General features: G+C 46.6%; 1 protein-coding gene across 1 annotated transcript in view; it reads left to right on the top strand.

Moving 5' to 3' along the window:
* Window positions 1-27,949, top strand: part of NCKAP5 (NCK associated protein 5) — a 965,306-nt gene that overhangs the window by 653,529 nt on the left and 283,828 nt on the right. Inside the window, exon 5 of the mRNA XM_075529168.1 lies at window positions 3,956-4,043. Within this exon, the coding sequence (XP_075385283.1) occupies window positions 3,956-4,043 (88 nt within the window). The remainder of the gene's footprint in view (window positions 1-3,955; window positions 4,044-27,949) is intronic.

Raw genomic sequence — 27,949 nt, 5'->3', positions numbered from 1 at the left:
ACCCCGTGTGACGTTTAAATTATTATTTATTTAATGCATTATTGTTTAATTTACTAATTTCACAAATCTAAGTGCCCTTTTGAAACCAACACTCTTCAGTGCCACCAGACCCTTCCTAGAATTTATTGTTTAAATGATGAACCTTTCATAAGATGGCATCTATTTTTAATAAAATAGAGTTTCTTCCACCTGAGGCATAATGCTGATATATGCGTTTTTGTTTATTTTCGCTGATTTCCCTAGTACTTAAACTTGAAGGGGAAAAAAAGCTCACCTTTTATAGTTGGAACTTATAGACCACAAAATACAATGATGGTCTATTTTTAGTTGTGACAGCTACTTCACTTGTCTAAAGGAAAAAATTATTTTATCTCAAATGAAAAAAGTAAGTGAACTCGAAAACATTAATTAAGGTCAGTGTTTAAGGGTAAGTGACATCAATCAGCCACTAAGAAAAATAAGTGAAATATCAGCTCTTCCCAGGCCTGAACTGGGGGGAGGAATTGGCTTCTGTTTAGTCACATTTGGGAAACGGATGGCAGAGCCTTCTGCATTCAGCTTGTAATGCAAACCCTCCGACATCAGCTAACAGACTCGTCAAACACAGCAAAATGTCAGGGGCCTCAGCCGCCAATGGATGATGCTGAGCAGTCTGTGATTTTTGGGAAATCAGTCGGGAGTTGGCTAGATGATAATTAATAAGAGATGTTATCTGGAATTGAATAATGTTATATTCTCATCCGGTGTCAGACATTGTCACCGTGACCAGATTCATAAAGGTTATGCAAAGATGAGGCAACTTAATTTTTTACGAAAGGTTGTGCGGGGTCCCTGCAACTCTGTTCCAAGCTGTGGGCTGAGAATGTAATTGGGCTTAATTCATCATAACGTCGTGCCAGGAACGTGTTCACAGTGTTTCGGAGGATGCTGGGCCTGCTGGAGACTCTATTAAACCAACTTCCCGTCCGCCCCCGCAATTTCTTTTACTTTTTCAAAGAATAAAACCAAGAAGAAGAGAGAAAGGTGAAAAGTGGGTTTTCTTTTTGATCCAGCGACTTGCATAGAGAACTTTTAATTACACAGAAGAGATAATTCAGCAAGATATGCTCTGAGGCAGAATAGCATTTTAACTTTCTGCAAGAAGAGATGGCCACGGTTTTACCTTAACTGGTTTCTAGCTGTCGGGCTACCATCTAAGGCAGCCATTTATGAATATTAGTGAAATGAGAACAGAAATGTAAAGACCTTTGGCCTCTGCCTTCAGGCGAGGAGAAGGTCCAGTCATGTTTCAGGAGCTAAGGCTTGCGGTTCACCATGATCATTTCCCTTTTTGTGGTAGACTCAGGAGAGCATCCTGGGCATTTCAGTTTGACTGGAGAGATCTCTGTCTACATAGAATGAAAGAGAAAACGAGAAGTTGCCTTTGATCGCTTATTTCAGAAGCTGTGCCCATTGGAGGCACGTCTACTGTGTGGCATGCTCTTGGGCTTTGTCTTCCAGATGTCAAGCTTTCTCCTGATTTCAAGGCTGCCTTCTGGGGCTCAGCATCATCCCCTAAAGGAACTCCAATTAGGAGTTAAATCACTTGTCATTTAAAATCTCCTTCCTGTTCAGGTGTGAGGTCTAGTTCAAAGAGACTGCTGGTTTTACACAATCGCAAGATTTCATCCTAACTTGATCTTCAACTTACCAGTAACACCCTTAACCTCTCTGTGCCCCAGCATTCTCACGGACGGAATCGCCGTAATGATATTTTAAAAGCACATTATAATGACTCATAGGTAAGCTATTTCTGCGACAAGGTAGATATGCTTTCCGAGTTGGAGTTGTCACCATTAGGAACATAACGGTGTGAAATATCAGCCAAGCACGCCCTGCTTTCCAGGATGCAGCCCCCTGAGCGCTCATGACCAGTGCTTGCCCATCTTCCTGAAAGCCGCCTGAGTCCTGGCACCACCTGTGAAGGCAGAGATTCCTCATTAAGGAGATAGGCTTGGATAAGTCCAATTCACCTGCAAGTTCTTTACTCAGCCAATAAGTAGCATGGTGCCGTATGAGAAAGGTTGGCAGTTTAAATGACCCTGGCCACTGTAATGACCTTAATATTTAAGGAGATTTACAGACCCTTAGACCTCTTAATTTTTCACACTAGAAAACCTTTGAAGAAGGAGAGAATGGATCAGCCTGATTTTTTTTTCTGCTTTGACTCAGATTAGTATTATAGTGAGCCACTGAAACACAGGTTTCAGGGTGGAAAGGGGACGCTCTCCAGGCATTTTGTTCAGGACTCCCATTCCCAAAGGTCTGGCCCATGAATCCTCATTGATGGACCAAAGACAAGACCATTCCAGCACAGTCTGCATGCGCACAGTGAATGCCTGTCTCAGAAGAAGGGCTTACCCCTTTTTGAAAATATGAATTAATGAAGGATTGAACCCAGTGAATACTTACTTTATCCATAACTGAGAGACCTTAGGAATACATGATACTACCCTATAGAAAAGATGATCATTTCCTTGAGAAGACAAGCATGTGTGCATATGTGAAGTATTCGCACATGAAGGTAAGAGGTGTTTAAATGATGGAGCAAATCATATGAACTGTCGTGATCATAGGACGTCAAAGTGCTAAGCCAAAGAGGCCGCTCAGGATTCGGGACTTGAGGTGGTTTCTGACAGCCGGGTGGTACCGGGGGGAAGAAGGAAGGGAGCCGGCATTCCAAGAAGCAGTGAGAGTGTGAGCCAATATGGGGACATGAAAGGGAGTGTGCTTTGCGCTCTTGATCTTGGGGAAATGGGAAGCCACTCGAAATCAGTTTTGAAAAACAAACAGGATTATAAGCATGCACGATGTAACCTGCGGAACCAGCCAAAGATGTTTACAGACATAGGTCCACAAAGGTTTATGTTGCTTGAAGTGACAGAAGTTTGAAATGCTAGGATTCCTTCAGGAGGGGACCGGTTAAATATTTACTTGACACTGGCGCATGTCAAGGAGCCGTGGAGGAGAGCGAAGGAAAGCTCTATGTGCTCCTGTGGAAAGGAGGCCACTGAGAGTAGTGTGAATTCATTCACGTCATTTCCACTAAATTTGAAATTTGATTTTTTTTGAAATTCAAATGGATGTCTGACATCATGACGGTGAATGTGATGACATTGTATCAAAGTATAAGAGGGTAATTAAAATATATATATTTCTCTGACCCCTTAGAAACCTTTACTAAATAGAGTATCAATGTGTGAGGCTATTGTTACTTGACCCATCCTCCATCCACGTATGTGCACCTCTGAAGGCACTCCTTCCAGAAGCGTGCTGTGTTCTTTGATCCCCCCATATCGTTTTCTCGGTCGTGGCATATTGGAAGGACTCAACTTCTGGTCCTGGGAAATGTCCTTTGAGTTCGGGAAACAAAAGAAGTTTGAGGGGGCAAGGTGAGGACTGTAGGGGCGATGGGGTGGGCTTCCGTGTGAAACTCTCATCAGACAGTCCCTCCTACCCTCAAAGAAAGAGCAAGTTCATTATTAAGATGGGCAAAATCCCATGGTCTGGTACTTTTCTCACCAGTGCAGTGTCCGGCCTACCCCCCACCCCCCGCGCATAGGCCTATGAATTGGAACACGTGATTCTTTGTGAAAGGGAGCGATTGGAAGTGAAGAAGAAACATCTTGCGAGATGTTTGCATGAGTGCAGGTACAGGAGGCCTTGGATGAGGGCTTAGGTAGTGAAGAGAGAGAGAGAACCAGAGGCCTCTCGAAGAATAATTTGGAAGAGCTTCACAGTAGATTCTTAAGATAGGGAATGAAAACAAGAGACGCAACAACCAACCATGGGGGTTGGGTTGGGGAGGGCTTCGTGGTTTAAACTTTGCAAAGACACCCTAAGGAACTATTTCTGCTAGTTGGGCAGGACTACGCTAATAGGCCCGCTCTAAGGAACTCTTCATTTCTTCCCCTAGGATGGAAGAGACAGTACGGAATCTACTACAGAGTCAAGGACCTCCCGAGCAGAAGAAAGAAGAAACCGTTAATATACTGGTCTGTCAGGTACACCGATTCCCCCTTACTCTCTGCCAAGAACTCTGCCCATGTTCTTAGCATTCTCTAACTCTGTTCTCCAGGGCCCAGGGGTCAATAAAGAAAAGGCAAGTGTGGGCCAAGGCAGGGCTTTGGATGGCTTCTTTGTGGTTCCGTTGTGGCTTAATAGCGTGACACTAGCCTAGACTCTAATTTATAAAGTGTGGGTTTACTGTGACTCTAGCTGGGTTGCGAAAATGATGATCTATCCCATAGAAAGCTGACATACTTCTTAGAAAACTAGACAGCATGCACAATGCATACCGACCAAATCTTCTGCTCAGCTGAGGCTCTGAAAAGACTCACTGCATCTCTTCCAGGTCTATATTCCATGCCATTGAGTGGTCATTTTTCCTGCCCAGCTTTTGTTTTGGTACATCTTCTCAAATCTGTTTCCAATTTGCCATATCTTAATGGTTGGATCATTTCTAACCCATTCAAAATGACAATCCAAACCATCCCATCTGCTCTGGTTCAGGGCATCATGTACACCTCTGTGTAAGTTATTCCATCATAATCATTCACAGTGAAAAGGCGAGCCATGCTGGCTCCATGGTAGAAGTCTCACCTGCCATGTGGGCCACCTGGCTTGATTCCCGGCCAGGGCCCTTCAGGTGCAGCTTCCACCTGTGTGTCAGTGGAGGCCTGCCTTTTGCTCTCATGCCGGGCAAGTTTCAGTTGAGTTTCTGTGGTACAGAGCGAAGGCTTGGGTAGGGTTATAATGGGAACTATGGGAGAAGCAAACTAGACAGCCTATAAATAAATTTAGACTGAGGAGAATCATTTGAAATCACAAACAGAAACTCAGCATCTACTGAAGTTGATGGAAAACTCAAAAGCCCAGGACAGGAAGAAGGTAGACACCAATCTGTGGTGCCCATTCCACAGTCCTAGGTATTGGTCTGAGAGTAAGTAGATTTAGGGAGGTGGCCACAGTGAACCAGCTAGTCAGGATAGCTTCTCACTAATAGACATGAATTCTTGAGTCTGTGTTTGGTCATTTCGTCACAGCCTGACTTATATAAGATAATATTTGTGGGGAATCTGATGGAGAAGAAAATAATTTATGGAACTTAGAAGTGTAGGCATGTTTCACTTTTAGAAGGCTGGGTGCTAAAGAGTTGGTTCTTGAAACAAGCAAACAACAGCAAAACCCAAAACCACAACAAAACAGAACACTGCCACGGAGTCTATCTTCGCTCCTAGGTACCTGATAGAGAGTTTCCGAGACTGTACCTCTTTGTGACCAGACAGCCTCATCTTTCTCTTGAGGAGCAGCTGGTGGGTGTGAACTGCCAACCTTAACGTTATCAGCTCAACACCACCTAAGCAACTGTTTGCCACCCTCACTGCAGAGAGTGGGGACAGACAACCAGAAAAGTGGGTGAAGGGAGACATCGGACAGTGTATGACATGACAAAATAATAATTTATAAATTATCAAGGTTTCATGAGGGAGGGGGTCTAGGGAGGGAGTGAAAAAAATGAGAAGCTGCTACCAAGGGCTCAAGGAGAAAGAAAATGCTTTGAGAAAGATGATGGGTACACATGTATAAATGTGCTCGACTGGATGGATGGATGGATGGATGGATGGATGGATGGATGGATGGACGGACGGACGGACTGCGATAAGCGTTGGAAGAGCCCCAATAAAACAATTTTAAAAAGAAAAGAAAGGAGTGCCGGCGGTTACCTTAAGTTACCTCTGAGGAGATTGGAGTGAGCTTCTGACTAAAGACAGAATCACTGACATCTAGAGTCTTCTCCGTGGTAGCAAGTGGTGGTGTGGTGATAGTGGTCTTTTCCCAGAAATGAATGCCATCCATCCACCTGTCCTGATGAGCTAAATTCAGATGTGGATTTTAGCTCGCTAGCTTTTGACTCTCCCCTAGTATTACATCTGCAGTAGAAAATTGCAGTTTTAAGTAGAAATGGGAGTTGATTCGACAGTAAATGGTCCTTTTCTCTTGAAAGAGTTATGTGCATTTGAAATGTGAGTCATTTGTTCTGCTCCCAGGTAACAGGAGGCTTTATTAGAACTAAATAATTCAGCATGGCTCTAGAGTTTTCCCAGTGTGCTCTCTGTGGCTCCATTGCATCCAGGCTCTTGTCTTCTTTTGATCATCCGAGTCTAATCTTCCCACAGCTATTGGCCATGTCTGTCGGGTAGATATTTAACGTTATCATCAGAATTCATTTTCTGAAACGGGAAGCAACTTGGAAAAACAGAAGACTTTTTTTTTTTTTAAAGGTGCTTTAGGACTATTTCCTCTGCATAACCCAATCTATTCATTTGGGGAAATTAGCTCTTCTCTCTAGGGAGAAGGTAGTTATTAACTTGAATTAATGCTTTGCAGAGTGGATTGCTTCAGTCATTGCTCTCATGCGCCTTGGCTCCTTATCTATAAAATGGGAGAGGAGCATGTGCTAAATGGCTCCTGGAGGTCATTGGTACCATTAGCAAATGTTTATGAAATAAGAGAAAAGGAAGCATTGCTGAATGGCTGTAAGTCCAAGGGAGGTCACCTTTGTGGGAAAAACTTTAGGATTCCAAATATGGCTGTAGAGCACGTTGCTTAAGTGCACACCACTAGCCAAGAGGTCAGCGGTTCAAACCTGCCAGCTGCCCACTGGAGAAGGATGGGATCAAATGGTTCTATAAAGATGACACTCTTCAAACCCTTATGTATAATTCTGCCCCGTCTTACAGGGTCTCTGTGATTCAGGATTGGCTCAGAGGCCATAGGATATTTTGTGTTGTTGTTTTTTTGTAAACAGGGCGAATAGAAGCAAAAGAGATTGCTTGTGTACGTTTAGTTGTATAATTAAGATAATTCGATACCTGAAAGCCATGCTAGATAACCCTTCAGAAACAGTAACAGGAGTAATGGTTCCCTGGGGGAATGGGAAGAGAGGTGGGTGAGGGGGGCAGCTGATAGGACTTATGACTGTATAACCCCACTTGGGGGGGAGCGGACAACAGAATTGTATGTAACGGGTATATTGGATGATGTAAGATATGGCAAAATAAATTTTAAAAACCAAAGCGTCCTGGGGGGCAGGAATAAAGGGCAACTGATATCAAGGAGTTCAAGAGAAAGAAGATGTTTTGAAACTGACTGTGGGGGAAGTGATTGAACTATGGAATGCAATGTTGTTTTTTTTTACGAGAGACTCTGCAAGGTGCATAGTAAAGTGGGGTGGCAGCGACAAAGAGGACGGCCCTTAACAAGAGGGGGACACAGTGGCTCCCACGGGCATGGGCACACTTGTGAGCCTGGCGCGGACCCGTGGGGTCTTCCATTCTGGTGTACAGAGGATCCCCATGGGTCAGAGCCTGGCAGCAATGGCATTAGTTACTACTGCTCGGAAACCAGAGTCTAGGTCTGGGGTAAGAGCTGGGGAATCGCTTTGGTCCTATGATGGAATATCACCAGCCCCCTGACCCAGGTGGTCCAACTGTGGTCTTCCTGAAAGCGGCCAGTGACCCGCATCACGTCCATGGGAAACGTCCATTTCTCCCGTTGGCTGTCAGGAAGGCGCTTGGTCTAGGGCTTCTCTCATAGAGCTCATAGAAAGCATCCTAGTAGTAGCTTTCAGTGGGCCAAGCCCATCCTGAGCGCCTCACACGGATTAAAGGGTGATCCAGTGCTGTCCACAGGGTGTGTTTCTGTGGCTCTCTCATGGTTTCTCACTTGTGTGATCTAGACCTTGTGCCGTCCATTGTGTATTCTCTTCTGTTGAGCAGCCAAAGCAGCCCCACTGTGTGGCGGTCAGTCTTCACGGTTCACTGGCTTTGTCATTATGCAGTGCTTGACTTTCATAATTGGGGAAAATTGCATTGTATCCAGTTTTGCGCGTGGCGTGGCATAGATAACGTTCATTTATATGTTATCACTCACTCAGATTAACCTAGGTCAGAATCTCAGCACGTGTGACTAGACTAGAGCGCACTGGGCCCTCACAGTGGCCTTGTTCAGGAGGCTGTGTCCACTTGCAGGTATAGATGAAAGGCTTACGGATGTCACCTCTTCCGCGGCAGAAGGACTCTAAAACAACACAGAAAACAAACACCACCATCAAGTTGATGCCGACTGATCCAGAGCCTAGAGGACAGTGCAGAACTGCCCCTGTGGCTTCCCAAGACGGCAGTTCTTTACGGGGGGAGACAGCTGCCGAGCAGAGTCGCCAGCCCTGGTTTTTCTGACTTCATGCCTTCAGCTATGCACTGAAAGTCTGGAGACACGGACTGATGGGCTCCACTTGACCCAGCCAATTGTTACTGAACGCAGAACCATACTCTACCTAGGGCCCTCAAAATGTGGTTCATCCATCCATGTAGTCACTCATCCGTTCATTCAAATAAGTTACTTGCATAGGGTAAAGAAGTGGTGTTAACAAACACAGGGACAAGGGAACAACATGGGACCCAAAATGGTAGTGAGGGGGGAGTGGCAGGCCTGATGGGGAACGATCAAGGGTAAGGTTGCATAGAGAAGAGGTATAGCTGTAGCCCAGGTGGGGACGGAGCATGGTAGTGGGGCAGGAGGAAAGTCAAGGGAGATGGAGGAAGGAGCTGGGAGTCAAGGGGCATTTATGGAGGTCTAGACAAAGACATGTACATGCAAACATATATATGAGGATGGGGAAATAGATCTAAGCGTCTACATTTATAGGTTTAATCTTAAGGTGGCTGAAGGACCTTGGGCCTCTACTCAAGCACTCCCTCAATGCATGAATAATTTCGTTTATTAAATTGGCACTCTATGATGTTCACTCTCCCGACACAACTGCTGGAGCCAAAGTGGGTGAACAAGTAAATGTGGTGAAGAAAGCTGATGGTGCCCAGCTATCAAAGGAGATAGTGACTGGGGTCTTAAAGGCTTGAAGATAAACAAGCGGCCATCTATCTCAGAAGCAACAAAGCCCACATGGAAGAACACACCAGCCTGGGTGATCGAGTGGTCCCAAAGGGATCAGTTATCAGGCATCAAAGAACAAAATATCATCATATCATTGGCTACACACCTCCATGATAGGATCGCTGAAGACAAATGAGTGCATAAGCAAATGTGGCAAGGAAAGCTGATGGTGCCTGGCTATCAAAAGAGATAGTGTCTGGGGTCCTAAAGGCTTGAAGGTGAACAAGCAGCCATCTAGCTCAGAAGCAAAAAAGCCCACATGGAAGAAGCACACCAGCCAGTGCGATCACGAGGTGCCCAAGGGACCAGGTATAAGGAATCATGCACACATAAAAAAGAATATATGTATGTGTATATATATGTGTGTATATATATGTGTGTGTGTATATATATGTGTGTGTGTGTGTATATATGTATATATATATATATATATACCATATTGAATGAAGGGGGAAGTGCAGAGTGGAGACCCAAGGCCCAAGTGTCGACCACTGGAGATCCCCTCATAGAGGGGTTTAGGAGAGGAGATGGGTCAGTCAGGGTGCGAAGTAGTACCGGTGAAGAACACAGCTTTCCCCCAGATCCTGGATGCTTCCTCCCCCCAACTACCATGATCCGAATTCTACCTTGCAGGGCTGGATAGGGCAGAGGTTGTACACTGGTGCATATGAGGGCTGGAGGCACAGGGAATCCAGGAAAAAAAAAACAGTTACTTGCATAGCTCGGTGGTATTCTTCACTCCTTGTTAGGGATTAAATCTTATCCTCCTAAAAATATGTTTGCAAGTACGAACGCTTTTGCTCGTGGTTATAATCCCACTGGGGAGTGGGCTATCTTTGTTAGGTAAATGAGGCTGGGTTCTATAAGATGTGCTTTAAGTCCGTCTCTTTTGAGGTATAAAAGATTAAACAAGGAATCAAGGAGCAGAGATGGGGGAAAGAGACACCAAGCCACATGCAGAGCGACTCAGAGCAGCACTGAGAAGGGTCTTTCTGCAAAGCCACAGAGAAGGGCAGCCTCCCAGCCAGTCACCTATTTCTGGATTCCGAGCCCCTACATTGTGGACATTTCTGTTGGCATAGGCCACCCATTTCTGCGGTTTTTCTTATAACTATTATTTCTCGTTCCACTAAGACACTCCTGTCACACAGTACCACAAAAAAGGAGATGGCTTGAAACAGCACAGCTTTACTGAATGGGCGATCTGGAGGTCAAAACTCTGCAATCAGTGTTGGTAGAACTGAGTGCCTGCTGGACGGAGGATCCCGTGGAATTCAATGCCTCACCTTTTCGGCTTGCAGAGACTGCCAGCATTCCTTTGCTTCGTGGCACTTCGTGCCAATCTTGGGTTCTGTTGCTGCATCCTCTTCTTTCTATCTCTCTTGAAAGGAGCCTTGTGGCTCCAAGGCGCCCACTAGCATAACGCTTGATGAACAAGGCAGCTCAAAGCTGTAAGTGCATCACATCTGCAAAGTCCCTTCCCCCATGTCACGGGACATAGGTTTTGGAAACATGTTAAAATTAAAAATCAGCATTACACATGGAGGCAATTAAACCTATCCTGTTCGAGGGGACATCTGTCAAAAACATTTAACACAGGCTGGCATAGTAATAATTCAATAATCACAGCTCAACTGGCAGATGTCCCCATGTACAGCCCTCTTGTACTGATACCACTTGCCCTTGCTTCTTTGTTCCAGCTCTGTCTTTCCATGTGGGATGTGAGTTGGTATCCACAATAGCTAATTCATTTATGAAATGACTGTAGGAGTGAATTGAAGCAGTAACTAGAGGGTAAAATACCTGCAAGATGGATACAACTTTTGCCACTAAGACTTCCAATCTCAGACAGGCACTTCAGTCCTCTGGGATTCCCATTTTCATACTTGTAGATTAAGAGGTTTGGGACTAGTTTTTATGGATCACAAAGGTTAAGGCCGACTGTCACCAGGCAATGGAAATGGTTGAAGTGGACCGGGCAAGTGGAAAGTCAGTCTAGGTTTTATTTAGTTCTGTTTCAGTTTTCCCACGGTTGATAAGTTCCTGTGTGTTCGTGTCCTTCGTGTATGATGGTGGTGATGTCACCCTACACGCGTCTGGTCGTTGGCCACGAGTCCACCCTATGGCAAACCTCTTCCGGAGGTGGTCTCTAAATTCGGGTGGTGTCGACACAGGTCCTATGTTGGCTCTCTTGGATGTGTTGTCATTTTCTTCCGTCTCAATTGGAACTTGCGTATGAGCAATTGATGATGTGCTCTGCCTTCGGTCCCAGCCCGCCTTTCTGACGGATGATAGTGGCTTTCTCCACAGTCTCTTTCCACCGACGTCATCCATGTGATCCCTGTGTATTCCACTGGGCAATACCCACGTGGGTTTTTGTCATTTATGGTGTTGAAATACCGGTATTTGCAACCAAGAAGTTGACAGTTTTACAAAAACCAATTCTGTGGTCTCCAGAGTGATTTCTGTCAACCAAGGCCATGTTTTCGGACTGTAGGCCCTGCTGCTCAGTTTCAGCTTTCATATGCTCCTCCTTAGTAATCATCGGTTCCACTGGGTTGATTGGTTGGTTGGTTTCATCGGTTCCTCTGGATTGATTGGTTGGTTGGTTTCATCAGTTCCTCTGGATTGATTGGTTGGTTGGTTTCATCGGTTCCTCTGCATTGATGGGTGGTTGGTTTCATCGGTTCATCTGGATTGACTGGTTGGTTAGTTTGAGTTTGCAGAAATTGGTAAAAAAATCTTTCATTCCTTCATCTGTGGCAGTAGTGGCTGGTGAGTCATTGTGAATTATATGAACAGATCATATTAACGGGTCTCATTGTATGACTGACAGTGTTGCACAGCGTTCAGCGTAGATCTGGAAATGGTCTTGTTGAGGATGAATGAATGTCATTCCTCTTTAATTTGTCTCTCATTGCAAAGTAGACCATGAGATTTTTCGACTCAAAATGGCAAATACCAGTCGATTTCAGCTCACCACTGACTAGGATATTGCTATTTATAGACTCCTTTCTTTTATTTCTTTCACTTTTCCAGGATTTCTATGTTATAATCCCACATTCCATGTCTTAATTGATGTTTGCAGTTTATTAATTGATGTTCTGCCGCATGCCGTATCAGGAAATAAAGATCACAAAAGATTTGCTCTATCCACATCATTCAAGTCCAGTCTATTTTGAAGAGGCAGCGCTGCCTCAGTTCTCCTTATTTATTTCCCAAACCTTCTAATGGGGAGGCAATACAGATATCACATCGTTCCACAGTTCAATTACAACGAGCGGCATTGAACAATTGCTACCGCAATCAGCTTCAAGACATTCTCTTTCGCCTCAGACTCCTTGGCATCGTCGCCCCTTTGCCCCCATCCTCCCCTATGATACCCACTGGAGACCTCCCCTCTACTTGCTGCCTCCGTGGGTTCATCAATCCTGTATTCCACAGGCAGACAGTCAACAATGCAAGAGGGCTGTCCCCAGTGACAAAACCCGTCTGCGCATGAGGGCTCATCACCTATCACGACATCAAATAATGCTCTGCTGCGATGCGTACATTTCTCAGAAGTAAATTGCTGCATACTTCTTGTCTCTCTTAGTCTGGAGGGGTCACTGAAAACTACCCACTGGTATTTCAAACACTGATGTTACAGCTTCCTGCACCACACAGTAGCACAGAAGTCACCGGTCTCTCACCAGACTCTGACAGATGAGTGATTGGGGGGGTGGGGTGACAAATATCTCTGGAGCCCTGATGGAGACGTCAGGCCAGGGGTGGGCTGCTCACCACACATCCGTGGTTCACAACCACCACCCACTCTGAGAGAGAAAGAGGAAGCTCTCTGCACCCATAATGATTTTACTGCCTGGAAACCCCGATGGAGGGTCACTGCGAGTTAGGACGCACCCGATGGCAGCAGACTTGGCTGTGAGTTTTAGATCTCGAGAATGCAGGGGGGTGAGGGTGAGGGCGAGAAAGTACAACAAAAAGAAACAAACCAAGTACAACTGCAGAAAAGAAGTCTAAGCTTCCTTTTTGCTGGTGAATCTGAGAGTCTGACGCTTCTCCACGTTAACCCGTGAGGCATGCTCTGTACTGATACTGATCCGACCCACTATACGCAGCATGGTGTTCAGTACCCGCTCCGCGGTCACTGTCCTAACATTTTACAAGCATGACCTCATTGGATTCCCATAGGACCGCTGTGACATAGTGTGTTCTCCTCACTGTGAATGAGGACGCTGAGTCTCGGAGGTGGTCCAGCTTCCTTGTGGTGGCCTACTCCACTTGGAGGGCACGTGAGCTCCTTTGCACCCTGCAGCAGGCTGAGTAGGCTGCTATGGCCAGGAGGTGCAGACACGTAGCCTGGCTCCCTAAAATTGCAGCAGTGTGCCTGTCTGCTGGTCTCCATCTCTATTCTCTCATACGCTCTTTGAAACAGCCCTGAGCGGTTGGGCTTGCTGAGCTCAGCTTCATGATTTTCAGCAAATACTGTTTTACCCAAATTATTACCAGGTGATGTAAGCTAATAAACAACTCTTTTTTTCCTTAGCAGTGTTCTCCGGTGTAACTAAGCAGGTGACGCAGAGGAAGAGAGTGACGGTGAAAGAGAATCTTTCTAATTATTCCAAAACATTGTCCAGTCATCACCACGTGCTTAGTTCCTTTTTCTTTGCACAGAAAGCACATGATATAGACTGAGACCTTTCTCACTGAAACCCAAAATCTTCCTGGAGAAATGTCACTTGATTTCCCCAAATTCTAGTTCTTACCAGAGGTAGATCCAGGATGAGAGGGGGAAAGAAATTGACTTTCAACTTCACCTCTCTCTTCCCCTCTAGTGATTCAAGTGCACTGTAAGGAACCCGAAATTTTAAATGCATCCAAGAGAAAAGTTAGGGTTGTAAAATAAGATTACATCATTAACCAATCATTTATAAATGGGGCCCCTCCTGAGAAGCTTCTTTAGGTAGTCATGTCCCTAGTACCTTTAAAGTGTGCATGCTCCAGATTACCATGTCATATCATTTTTGCTCATGGACATGTGTGCGTGCAAGACAGCATCAAAGGGTTGGTAGTGTTCAAGAGCTGCAAGGACCATAGCTCTGTTTCGGTGCCTCCTCGTCCTGGCTGCACATCAGCACAGGGACAATGAATTACGAAATGTGGTTTTTCCAGCCAAAGTCTCTGGCTTTGAGGTTTGCCCTGTGAGTAATTGTGGACCGGAGTCCCTTAAGCACCATCCTACTCTGTGTATAAAGTGAGCTCTCTGAGAAGCAGGAGAAGGGATCTCGTTACCAGCAAGAGCCAGGAGTGGAGTTTGTCCTCTGGACCTAAGGTGGAACCCTGTGCAGTGAGCCACCTGGATCCAGAAGACAGCTGTGACATGAGAGAAGCAGGAGCCAGAGCGAGAAAGAGAGCGGCGCACAGCCCAGCCCATGGAGCAAGGAAAGCCTGACTGATTGGGCGCCTCTTGGGCCCTTAATTCACGAAGCCGGGTCTGCTGACCCACAGAACTTGAGCTGAATGCCTTCAGGCTGAGGCTTACGGCTGAATAGTATATGCCCTTTGAATGTCTATAAGCAGAGGTGTGGGGCGGATAGCTGGTGAGCCAGCTCCTGGGATTTCAATCAAGGATAGACCTATTGTTTGTTTGTCGATTCCAAGTTTGATGAGCTATTGGATTGGGCTTCTTTGTTCCATAGAGCCACATTGGAATCCCGTGAGCCGGCTCAACAGCTATCCACCCCACCTCTCCTGTTTTCTCATTTTACAAACAAGAAACCATGGTTGGCGTTCAAAGCCCAGAGCTCAGTCCAGCACATTGCTACATTTTTATACTCTGATGCTTACACGCAGGATTCTTGTTTCAACAGCGCTCTGACACTTAGCAAAAAACTGAAATCTTCAGAGAGCTTGATTGCATGTCCGTGTGAGTTACTCAGAAAAGAGGCATTTTCTTTTCTTTAATTTTTTAAAACATTTTGTTGGGGCTCATACAACTCATCACAATCCATCCATCCAATGTGTCAAGCACATTTGTACATATGTTACCATCATCATTCTCAAAGCGTTTGCTTTCTACTTGAGCCCTTGGTATCAGCTCCTCATTTTTTTCCCTTCCCTCACGAACCCTGAAGCAAGGGATGGCCAACTAATATGAACCCATCGGCCCACGATGCGTTTATTCAGCGAGTGCGCACCTGTTGGAATTAACGGTCTGAATTTCTACTGTCTGTCCAAGGTGTGCCTTAAGTCTTTGCCCCGGTATTTATAAAATTATAATACTCCAGGGGCATACAATTTTATTGTCGGGTATATTTATGTCTACCTAACCTGTAATCTCAGGGAAATTTACATAGTTTCAATTCTGCCTTGAGACATGTGGCCTTTTATTTGAATCGCTGTGAACTTGGAATAGCTGCTGAAGTAGGTGGTGGCGGTAAGGGAGGGCTTTCAAAGTGTGCTCCGTTTAAAAGGCGGACACCGTTCCCTGAGGAAGCAGTCTTCTCTCGTGCTTGCCTGTCGTCCCCTTTTAGGCAGCACCCTCCATCCCTGCCACGAGTGCAGATCACAAAGGTCACGCGGCCCCAAGGCAAGGCGTGGGGCTGGACTCAGGGAAGGCAGAAGGATTGTGCCCCATAGAAGATGAACATTTGGGAGACTTCGGACAGGGCAAGAGATAACAAAACAATCATTTATAAATTATCTAGGGTTCATGAGGGAGGGGGGAGCGGGGAGGGAGGAGAAAAATGAGGAGCTGATTTCAGGGGCTTCAGCGAAGAGCAAATGTTTTGAGAATGATGAGGGCAATGAATGTACAAATGTGCTCTGTATGTACGGATTGCAATAAGAGTTGTATGAGCCCCTAATAAAATGATTAAAACAAACAAACAAAATCAAAACAAGCAACCAAAAAGATGCACATTGATTTTTCTCTTTGAAATGACTCTGTAAGATGCCACTTGTATTTTAAAATCTATTGAAATAGTCCCCGGAATTCAAGGACATTTAAAAGCCTTCTCAATTGGGAGCACGTGCTTAGTGGCACACAGGCCTCAGCAAACCACCACCGGGAGCCCTAGTGGCCTAGTGGTTACGCAGGGGACTGTGATGGGCCAGCAGTTAGAAACCACTCGCTTGCTTTGAGCTATTCATCTCAGAAAGTCACACAGGCACGTCTGCCCTGTCTGATGGGTCACGCTGAGTCAGCAAGGACTCTGGCGGTGAGTTTGGGTTGAGAACTTCCTCAATGGTTCTGGCGGTTAGATGTGATGCCTTCCTTGCTTCCCCGGGCCCCTTACCCTGCCATGTGGCTGTATCACTCCAGCCTCTGCCTCTGTGTCTGCCTGGCTCTCTTCCCTACAAGCTTCTCAGTCTGGAAGTCTCCCCCTCATTCCTCTTACAGAGACCCCATTCCATGTAGGGCCCACCCTATTCCACGATCATCTTCTCTAGATCACGCACTCAATTACATTGGTAAAGAACCTGGCTTCATATAAGGTCACATTCACTTGGGCATTTGGGAGGGGAGGCACTGGGGGCAAGGGGTGCTGGAAGTGACCTACTACAAAGGACCCTCAGCTTTATAATGCTAAGGTAATAGTAACTTGTTTTAAATGTTTTTAAAAGTTAAGATTGCTAAGAGTTTACATAATTACCTACATTCTTCTGAGGAATTAAAATTCCCGGATTTAATGGGTCCTTACACCACTTCTTGTGCTCTGTTTTTCTCTTGTTTCTGTGCTTAGACATGAATGCTTTTCCTGTTAGATAACTGGACCCCGAATGAAAACTAACAAGCAAAAGCAGACAATGGTTTGTCTGTTAAAACAAAATGTTACCTGTGAATAAACCCATGCGCCGAAAAAGCCCCTTCCCTTCCTACAGGTGAGTGGCCATTGCCCCCGTGGGCTTGTCTCTTGCAGGACAGCATTCTTATGGAATATCCAGAAAGTCTCTCTGGGTCAGGGGCTTCTATAGATGGAACTCCCAACCATACTTCTCCCGTAAGCCTGTGGTGTGGGAGACTGCTGGGTATCTCAGATCATTAACCAGCCATAGCAGTTGGTCTTTCCCTTTGGAAAACAAATGAATTTGAACAGAGCAAGATCAAGATGATGTCTACCCTTGAACTTCCGCCCTGTTTCCTTAGCTCCCTGGGATTTAGAACTGGGCTCATCCTTGCTCTATGAAATGGCGCTACAAGAGTTGTCGGGGAAAACTTAGCCATTTTCAAATGAGGAAAGTTGGTTAAAGCTGAGGTGGACATGAGGATTTGCCTTCTCAAAAACCAAACAGAAGCACGTCCATTACCAGGATCGCTCCTCTAAGGCAACCCTTCAGCTGTGTTGTTTCGATTGACTGTGCCTGCCCAGCAAGCCCAGCATGGCGACGAAGAGGAATTGCTGGCACGGGCTGAGAGAGACACAGCCTGCACAGGGGGCTGCTGTTGGTATTTAAGCCATTCCCCGATTAATTGGCTTGACCAGCATATTTTGAGAGGCCGAATGGCAGCGTGATAGGTTTGGAAGCTTCACAGTTTGGGGCTGCTTAGGAAAAGTGGTCAGCTGCCTCCTGTATTAGAGCTTCAATTCTGAGCCCCATCCTGGTTTGCAAAAGGCTACAGATGGCAGTGGCAACCCCCAAATCCATTTGTAGCATCCCCACTTAGATGAGGCCCCCCTTGGAATTCTTTCTGATCATTAACCAAGGGTGTAGATAACCTTGCTCTCAGGCAGAGTGGACTCCCTGCACACCTCTCCATCGAGCCAAGGGAGGGGTGTTCTCTTAGAGGTTTGCCTGAGTGGGCCCTTGATGGAGATCATCATACTGAGACAGTGCAGCGGGTCACACTGTCATGAGTCCTGCCATTTGAATCTCGTCTTAACTGCTTTGGTCGGAAGGCCCTGGACCGATCTCATAAACTCATAATGCGTGTGTCCCAGTCGTGGTTCTGTTCTGGCTTCCGTCGTCCCACCTGTAGCCGTGATGTGTTGGTCTGCCATCCGTCATGAGCTTGTCACAGTCCCCTTTTCCCAGGTCTGTTTCACAAGCATCTTACATGTGAATCCTTGGACGCCATACTGCCAGCATGCTAATGCCCCCTTCATCTGGATGTGATGGGTCTGTTTTTGTCCCTCATAAGACTTCATGAAAGTTCTCCTTAAGTTCTCTTTCAGATCAGGGTCTCTTTTGTACCCTAAAATACCCCCACTATGTGTCTATGATCAGACTCTTCCATAAAACAAGAGCCTGGACTCAGATCAAGGTTCTCAGTCTGTGTGAGCCCAACCCTGACCAAGGCCACAGAGTTCCTGCTGGCAAAACCGGGCCTGTGAATGGTCTCCCGAGGTTCTCATGCTTGTGTGTCTAGGACTGTGGGCTGGCCAGATTCGACAGCGCAGATCTGTGAGGAGGGCAGTGGACCTAGGGCATTGCAAATGGTCACTGGGCGTTCAGTGGCGGTTTCTCTGTCCACGTATACTTTCCCCTTTCCCAAAGAGGCTGCCTGCTGTCCAACTGTCTACCACAGGAGAGCGCTCACCAATGGTGACTTTTCGTCACCGCAGCACCTCATTCAGCTGCAGACACACACGTGGTTCAGGATGTCTTCTTTCCCCGCCCAATCACTCACTTAGTAAATAAAGGAAGACAGGGTCTGAACACAAGAAAGCAGAGGCTGTAAACCACATTAACAGAGAATGCCGTGACTCAGAGAAGTCACTCACCGTTTAGAAATGACATATAACACAGGGGAGTGGGGAAGGGAAGGAGCAGCTCACACTGGGGTGATGTGGGAAAGAATGTCCTGGCAGTGAACCTCAAGTTCACCCTCAGCAGTTCATCTTGGGCCACTTGATTACTCAGCATGGACCACTGTATCTTCTTCTCTGTAATGGGTCTCATGAGTCTAAACTGAAAGTCGTCGTTTTCAAAATGCTTCCTCAGGCGTGATTCCATCTCACGCGTACACATCTCGTAGATAAGCACTCCACTCATGGCCAGTAGTCAAGAAATGGTAGAACTATAAGACCATTCCCTGATCCCTCTGTCCACCCACCCATCCTCTGCCTTCACAGAACCAAACTGCCCCCATTGTCCTGCTCTGTCCGATCCCCATCGGCGGCCAATGCCAGAGAAGCGGCGGTCAACCCAAGGCTTCAGACTCGGAGAAAATTAAAAGGGTTTGAGAAAGGTGGGCATTTGGAGAGGGCCAAGTCCAGGCTCAGGTCCTCAGGGCGGGCGACTTGGTAGTGCCCTCTCTTGTCTTGTTCCCATGTCTGTTATCCGTACTCACCCTGCACCACTCCCTGGCTCACAGGGACCTGTTTTTTGTGAAACTCCATCAGTTAAAGCATCATTCCACATCGGGGGGTGGGGAGGGGGAGAAGAAACTTATGAGAAGACAGAATGCAGAGTTAACTAACAACGCTGTGAACCAGCTTGGTCTGAGAGCTGCGCTATATCAACTCATCTCAGAAAAATGGGAATTTAGGACACGATGCAGGGAAGAGACGAGCATCATTTGCATCTGCATTTGAACAAATGGCTGAGGTGGGAAAATGAGCCAATGATGGAACCTCTGCTTCTCGGGACACTGACACAGCTGCTTCAGGCTTAAGCAATTGAAGGATTTGGTGGAAAAGATGAGGAAATAAGTAATGGAGGATTCGTGTATGTTGTTATTAGTTAGACTAAATCTGGGTGAATTTTCACATTGGCCAGGAACCCCAGGAAAGAAAGCCATGAGGAGGTAGCCGAGGGGTTCAGAAGAAAGGACAAAGGAAACCATCATAACCATCATTTCCAAGGTTGGCCGTGCACCATAGCCTGATGGAAAGGGCGAGGATGAGTGTTACACCTCTGGTTCACCTTCTCTCCTTCTCTAGGGATCCCAGCTTCAGGCTGGTCCTATCAGTATCATAAATAACTGTACACCTGACCTTTTACTACCTGCCTTCTGTGAGGCGGCATCTAGCGGCCCACTGTCAAGGCCAAAGGGGCTGTTGAAACAGGCTGGTTGCCTGAGGCTCTTTTAATGGCTCTTGTCTTTGCCTCCTCTGTCTAATCGCCTGGCGAAGATGGTCATTCATGAGCGTTCAACCCTTTTGTAAATGGATTAAAGCATTTTTTTTCAAAGTGTGATTTTTACTGAATTTGCCTTACCCTTCCCAACAAGTTTTGTCTCCACACTACATTAATAAATGAGCACAGCAAAGCCATCCCCTTTATGAAAGTCAAGCCGACCCTTGGACGGAATTAGCCGGCTTCTGCTGCAATTTTCCATGGTGATCAGAACACAATTCCTGTGCATACCCTCCCTTGCAGCCTTATTTATTTGTGTAAGTGTAAAAGTAAACATACAAAATAACCGGCACAAATATCCCTAAGAGATGAATTAGCCTGTATTTCTCTCGTGTTTCTAATGTTTAATTAACCCTATTGTTGGTGCGTTTTTTTTTCCCTTCCCTGTGCATTTTTATTGTCTTTTCTGGCCACTTGAACATCAACACTAGGGGCACCGAAGGTGCGTCCTGTCACAATAATAATTACTGCAAGTTCTGCACTTTCAAAGCCTGGCTCATCTGATCCTCCCTTTAAAATTTGAATGGCAGACAGTTAAAATACATGTCCCCGATGAACATCGAAGGTGTGTTTCCCCGGGGCCATTGCTTTTTCAGGAGTGGAGCAGGGAGTAAGAGTCGGCGGTAACCATTGTCTTTGGATTTCCAAGTCCGTGGCCTTGCAGAGGTGGTAGGAGTTATGTTCTGTGCTAGAGATTCTTAAATTGAGCTGTGTCGTGGAGCGTTTTATAAAATGTGGTGTCCTGGTTGCATCCCAAGGATCCTGATTGACTTTGTCTATGTATCACCTGGGCGCCAGGAATTCCCAAGCCTTTCCCAAATGAGTCTAAGAGCAAATTGGGTTCTGTATGGACCCAAGGCCTTCGATGCAGCTGCGAATGACTCCTTTCTGGCTCCCCAAGCTAAAGCTTCCTTGGGGCTGGGGTCAAGTTTTAATGAAGCTGCCACCTTCAGCTGCCCCCGTGTAGTCTGCTTAAGCCCTTTCATATAATAGGTCAGCAGGGCTTCTGGGGAAGGTGGGCGCTGAGTTGGTCCTTGAGACAGGAGAAGTCACATGAATAGAAAGGATCTTCGGGCCTCTGGAAACGTTAGTGAGAGATAACCGAGGAGTGGGGGGCGGGGGAGGCGGGGCGGCTGTGGTAAGAAACAGCAGGGGGCGATGGGCCCTTTGGTGACAGGAATAAAAGCTCAGGTGGCTTAGTGGTTGGGTTGGACTGATAACCAAGAGGTCAGTACTTCGAAACCAGCAGGCTCTCCTCAGGAGAACGACGGGACTTTCGACTCCTTTAAAGAGTCTCGGGAGCCCTCCGGGACAGTGGGTTTTTAAGTTGATAGTAAGAAGAAGCAGAGACGTGTGCGTATTCTGCTGAGAGCCCGTAGAGGGTTGAAGGTGCTCTCGAGGAGGAAACAGAAGATGCTGGGTGCTTCGGTGGGAGGACGCGAGGGACTGGGAGTCAGCACCTGGTGTTCATTGTGCCATGAGTTCAGATCCGGTGGTGCCACCCACACGGTGTGTAAGGGCTCTGGCTTTCGGAAACCTCACCCCCAGCCTTCTTGAGCCCCAGGGTGTTAGCACGGAGCACTCTGGGGGGCCAGTGACAGCCCACAACGCACTGGAGAGGCCCTGAGGACATGGAGCAGATGTGTCAGAAAAGGCTCAGAGGGAACACCCCTCGGGTCCCCAAGGTCCAGGACGTGTCCTCAGAGCCGCTGTCCGAGTAGCCGGATCCAGCTGAGCTTCTGACGGGCCTGGAGAGTGCTGAACCCGAAAGCCACTGAATGGGATGCACTGAGTGAGAAAGACAAGTCTGGAGCGTGTCCTCCTTGGGTGGTCAAAGTGCCAGATCGGTGGTTCTGTGAAGAAAGTGGGTTAGTGGCGAGAGCGAGCCTGCTACCAAGTGGCCTGGTATCTTGGAGACCAGCATTGCTTGGAAGAAGTCGTAGAACCTCGTTAGTAGCTGGGAGGGCAGACTCTGCTTACCGACCATGGGTTGTCACGTTGGTATACGTGAGGTGGCCAACCTCTGCTGCCCCTGATTTCCGAAGGACAGCTTTAGGTTCCTCATGAGCCACGGGCATTGCATCGAGGTGAGCACGGTGATTGGCAGGTCTGGGGTACTCAGAAGGAGTGGAGGACAAGGGAGTTTGTTGGAAGAAGGGACTCTCAGAAAGGGATATTCCCTCTGACATTAACCACATCGTTTTGCCCATAAGAAACTGACGAGGCAGATAAGGCGGGTGGCGTAGCAGCCTCCAGTGGCCATCAGTGCAGGTCCAGAGCTGGGGTCCTGCTCGGTGATGCATTCTGTGGTGACTCCTGCCTGGGACAGACAAGGGGAGGACACAGCTGGTGCTCAGCACGAAGATGGCCACTGGTGAGCTCTGGGAAACCCTTCCCTGAGACTGTTCGAAGACCTCTGCTGCCCATAGAGCCGTTTGCCTCCGGTACAGTCTTCCAGGTCATTGGTCTCCAACTGCCCCGAGATCTTAAAGGAAGAAAATGCTTAGTACGTTTTGGAACTCCTGTTCCGATGACGATTCCACAGTCCCTTCGTCTTGTGGGTAATGCCAACGTTTCTTCTTATCTGTCTCGCAGGCGCTTCCTTATTCCCCTCCCCCCCCCCCCCCCGCACGTTTTTCCTCTCTCCTCTCCCCAAGAAGTCTTGTGCTCTTTTCTCCCCCCACTGTGGCGCAGTGGCTTGTCAGGATGGCGTCCCACTCCATGACAGAGACGCAGCCTCACGTGAACGTTTCCTGCCACCGCCAGGGGCTAGGGATAAAAATAATCGTTTTCGTGTCGAAAGCACACCAGGAGAACATTGCTAGCAAAACTGTCAGCAAAGCCCTCCAACTCCAGGTCTGGGTTCCTGCGCCTGACTGCAGAGAACAGACATTATGTAAATGTCCCTGTAAGTTCCATTTAGGTGCAAATAAGCGTTGCTTTTTTGTTTTCTGTTCTGACATGAGTCCCCAGGAGAATTCACTAGATGATCCATCTCTGGCTTTCTAAAGTACAACTAATGTGCCTCATTGGGGCTCTTCTTTCAGGTAACCCCGAAAAAGAGGAAGGTGGGAGGTGGCAGGCTCCTTGGTTAGGAGTGGGCCTCTGTAGCTGGAGACTTCCCGGGCACTTGAGGAAGGGGCAACTTTGTGGAAAGGGGCAACTTCTCTGTGGCTTGAGATGCCCGGAGCCTCCTGCGTGAGCTGCATCACACCTGAGGGGACAGGTGGGCGGGTGTCCGTTCGTGGGTGAGTGGACCAAATCTTACTTTCAAGAAGTGGAAGTCAATGGAATGATGCTTTTGTTTCCTACCCTTTTTTGCATATTGATATTCTATGAATCTTTTGCTTTGTGTTTGTGATAGCAAACTAGTGTCTAAAAATTCCGTTGAGATTCCTTAGGGGCCTCTAAGTGATTTAGCATTAAGCTTACTCACAAGGCCAGAGGCTGCTATCAGAGATAAAACCTGGTGGTACGCTTTCACCAGCACTATCCTAGTTGAGGGCCTTTTGTGGCTAGGCTCTGTGTGTGGACGGGGTGTGGTACACAGTGGCACACAAAGCATGATCATGTCTGTGAGGGCCTTACGTTACAATTGACGCATGGTGGATTGCTAGCTGTCTACTGGTTGTGGACTGACACATTATCTTTTCTGTATACACTCCCTTCTTTGATTATTATTATGTTATTGTTACAGTTGAATACTTGAGTCATTGGAAGAGGAAACTGCATCTCAATATAGTTCACTTTAATGAATGCAGACGATAGATAACATTTTATATTCTATCATCAAATGCCAAAATAAAGATAAAAGAATCGATAGTATTGATCATATTTTCTGAAATGCAATTTTAGGCACATCAGTTATCGACCAGAGGTATCCATGGAAACAGTGAAACAGAAAATACTGAATTATTTAAATTTCTTTAAAATAATCCCTCCCCTCCCCCAGGAATCTCATAAATGTGGCTTCTAAGAATGTATGTAAAAGATTGTGGTAATAAAGCTGCCCACCATTCGCTGAGGCCACAATCTCACTTTCCCTGAAACTCTGGTTTCCTGTCCTTTGAACTATCTTCTACAGAGAAAATTCTTTCATACAGAGAAGAGAATGAATGAATGAATGAGGAAGAAAATGAAAGATTGAATTAACATGAATTGTAAATTCTGCTAAATGAAATCGTTTTATTGCAGACCTGCAGCAGAGTTTAAGAAGCACCTGTGGCAAAGTCGTTAAGGCACTTGATACTAACCAAAGGGTTCGGGGTTCCAACTCAGCAGCCACTCCTTGGGAGAAAGATGAGGCAGTCTGCTTGTGGAAAGATTTACAGCCTTGGAAACCCCAACGGACCATGTCTGCTCCATCCTACACGGTCTCCATGTCAAAAGTGACTGGAGACTATGATGCTGTTTTTTTTTTCTTTTAAATACAAGTTTAAAGTTAGCCACTAACTGTTGCAACTCCCCCAATTCCACGAAATCCTGGCTGCTTTTGATTTCTTCCAGTGCAGCCTACACACAGAAAACCATCTACGGGCCAAGTGATGTCTTCTGTTGCCCAGGTCTGTCTTTAGAGGCTCGGTCACCTGGAGCACACCTTTGTGGGACTTGGGACTCCTTGATCCACACCCTGTGTGCCACAGTGGAGTCTCCCTTTATGTAAAGTGCCTTTAGACCTGAACTCTTACAAAAGAATATAAATGCTGCTGATAGCTAGAGTAGGCCGTAAAAGCATCATCTGAAAATTTATTACTGTAACTCCGCGGAGCTGTTCAATACGGGAGGTAGCACTCCGTAGTAAGAAGGGTGGCGAGGGAGAGTAACGGGGGTAGTGGTGGATTGATGTGGTGATGGCCGCTGCTTCATATTAGTGACGTAAAGAAAACACTTTGTTCCCTTATCCATCATGCACGTTTAATCTGGGGGACTTTCCTGTGTGCTAAGTTCTCGTGGTCAGTTGAATCTGGGAATGAGAAAGACGAGTCTTACATGTTTTGCCCGACAATCGTAATGTTAAACGGTGAACAAATTGGGATGTTCTTTTAAAATCCAGTGATTTATCTGACACCATTTCCACCTTTTAAAATTTAGTATGCTAGTGCGGAACAGAAGCTGCTAGCTGGTCCCTGGGAATGTGGGTACGGTATTTGCCGAAGTGCGATCTAAAGTGACAATATATTCTGTGCACCCTCCCTGCCACCAGGAAACAAATGAGTAAATAAATCACAGACGCTGGAGCAGCCAGGCTCACTGGGGCAGCTGTCAGCCAGACGCTGGCCTCCACATTCTCATTCAGGGAGCCTGGTGCTTTGTGTGTGTGTGTGCGTTTTGAACTAATAGGATCATCATTAAGGATGGGAGTAGCAGGGGGAGTGGCTTGTCAAATTTACTCTGCGGATAGTCATCAGAGAACAGACCTACCTAGCTGACAACCCCCCCCCCCCCCGGCTCCTTCGAGGAATGGTCTGGAGCTTTAGGAGAGATGCTGTCTGTGACGTGGCTCATGGTTGGCTGAAGAGCACAGGCTCGCACCTGGAGTCACCATTAAGAATAGATTGAGGCATGTAACCAAGAGGAATTGCTGAAACCCAGGTGGGGACTGAGCGTGATAGTGGGACAGGAGGAAAGTCAAGGGAAATAGAGGAAAGAGCTGGGAGGCAAAAGCATTTATAGAGGCCTAGATAAAAACATGTACATATGCAAATATATTTATATATGAGATGGAGAAATAGATCTGTGTGCCTATATTTATAGGTTTAGTATTAAGGTAGCAGAAGGACATTGGGCCTCCACTCAAGTATTCCCTCAATGCAAAAATACTTTCTTCTATTAAATTGGCATTCTGTGATGCTCACCTTCCTGACACAACCGCTGAAGACAAAGCAGGTGAATAAGCAAATGTGGTGAAGAAAGCTGATGGTGCCCATCTATCAAAAGATACGGCGTCTGGGGTCTTAAAAGCTTGAGGGTAAACAAGCTGCCATCTAGCTCAGAAGCAACAAAGCCCACATGGAAGAACACACCAGCCTGTGTGATCACGAGGTGCTGAAGGGATCCATTATCAGACATTAAAGAACAAAAAATAATATCATTGGGTACACTCCTCCCTGATACAATCGCTGAAGAGAAATGGGTGCATAAGCAAATGTGGCGAACAAAGCAGATGGTGCCTGGCTATCAAAAGGAATAGCGTATGAGGTCTTAAAGGCTTGAAGGTAAACAAGCGGCCATCTAGCTCAGAAGGAACAAAGCCCACATGGAAGAAGCACACCAGCCTGTGTGATCACGAGGTGTCGAAGGGATCAGGTATAAGACATCATCAGAATAAAAAAAATCTTACCATAGCGAATGGGGGGGTGGGTTGTGAGATGCAGAGTAGAGGCCCAAAGCCAATTTGTTGGTCCCTGGAGATCCCCTTACAGAGGGGTCTAGGGGAGGAGATGAGCTAGTCAAGGTGCAATGTAGCAACGATGAAAGTTCCAACTTTCCTCTATTTCCTAAATGCTTTCTCTCCCTGACCCCTCCCCCCCAAACTATCATGATCCGAATTCTACCTTGCAAGTCTGGCTAGACCAGAGGGTGTACACTGGTATAGAAAGGAACTGGACACACAGGAATCCAGGGTGGATGATCCCTTCAGGACCAGGGGTGTGAGTGGCGATACTGGGAGGGTAGAGGGAGAGTGGGTTGGAAAGAGGGAACCAATTACAAGGATCTACATGTGACCTCCTCCCTGGGGGATGGACAACAGAAAAGTGGGTGAAGGGAGATGTCGGACAGGGCAAGATAGGGCAAAATAATAATGTATAAATTATCAAGGGTTCAGGGGGAGAAGGTGCAGGAAGGGAGGGGAAAAATGAGGACCTGGTCCCAAGGGCTTAAGTGGAGAGCAAATGTTTTGAGAATGATGAGGGCAATGAATGTACAGATATGCTTTACACAATTGATGGATGGATGGATTGTGATGAGTTGTATAAGCCCCTAATTAAACGATTAAAAATGAAAATAAAAAAGAATCGATCGATGCATGCATGGGAAATTCAAAGAGAGCTAACTGAGTCTGCAAAGAGCATGTTGTCTGAAATCAGAAGAACTGTATTTAAAGCCTGGCTCTGCCACAAACTGCTTCGCTGCTCCCTTAATCACCTATCCGAGCCTGTTCCCTGTCCATCAAGGGATTCCACATGTGTGCCTTACATCCGTGCTGCCGCCAGTCCTAAAGAAAACAGTGCATGCGAGGCCCTTGGTGTAGCTTTCGAGTGGGGCGCAAATACCAGGGCTACTTTGTTTTCTGGAAAGGGCATGAAAGGACTTTGTGCTGTCACTGTTCTGGCCTCCTCCACCTCAGTGACGAGAGGGGGAGGAAGAGGGAAGGGAGGGAGAGAGGAATTAAAGGAAGGAAAGGAAATGCTGCCCTGATGTCTGCATCCAGCGAGCTGTCCAGAGTTGGGTGTCCCTTCAGATTCCCTGGGTTTCATTTCGCCTTCTTCCTGTTATAAAATGGCACATAGCGGAGGACATCTAGATCAACTGGCAAAACTATAGACATAATTTTCTACATCTTCCTCTAGGACAGTTGGTCTCTTTCTTCCTCATGCCGCGACCATTTCATACAGTTCATGTTGTGGTGACCCCCCAACCATAAAATTATTTTTGTTGCTACTTCCTAACTCTCATTTTGCGACTGTTATGAATGAGGCGACCCTGTGAAAAGGTTGTTTGGTTTCCAATGGGGTCGTGACCCACAGGTTGAGAACCGCTGCTCTAGTGAGTAGTCTCTGGAATCTTTAAAGCTTGTGAGCAGTCATCTAAGAGGCAAGTATTGGTATCTTCCTTTCTGAAGCCAAGGAGAATGCAGACTCAAGGAAGT

The sequence above is a fragment of the Tenrec ecaudatus genome, chromosome 13 (genome assembly GCF_050624435.1).
Source record: "Tenrec ecaudatus isolate mTenEca1 chromosome 13, mTenEca1.hap1, whole genome shotgun sequence".
NCBI lineage: Eukaryota > Metazoa > Chordata > Mammalia > Afrosoricida > Tenrecidae > Tenrec > Tenrec ecaudatus.
The sequence above is the reverse complement of the archived record's forward strand: the minus strand, read 5'-3'. Positions and strand labels throughout refer to the sequence as shown.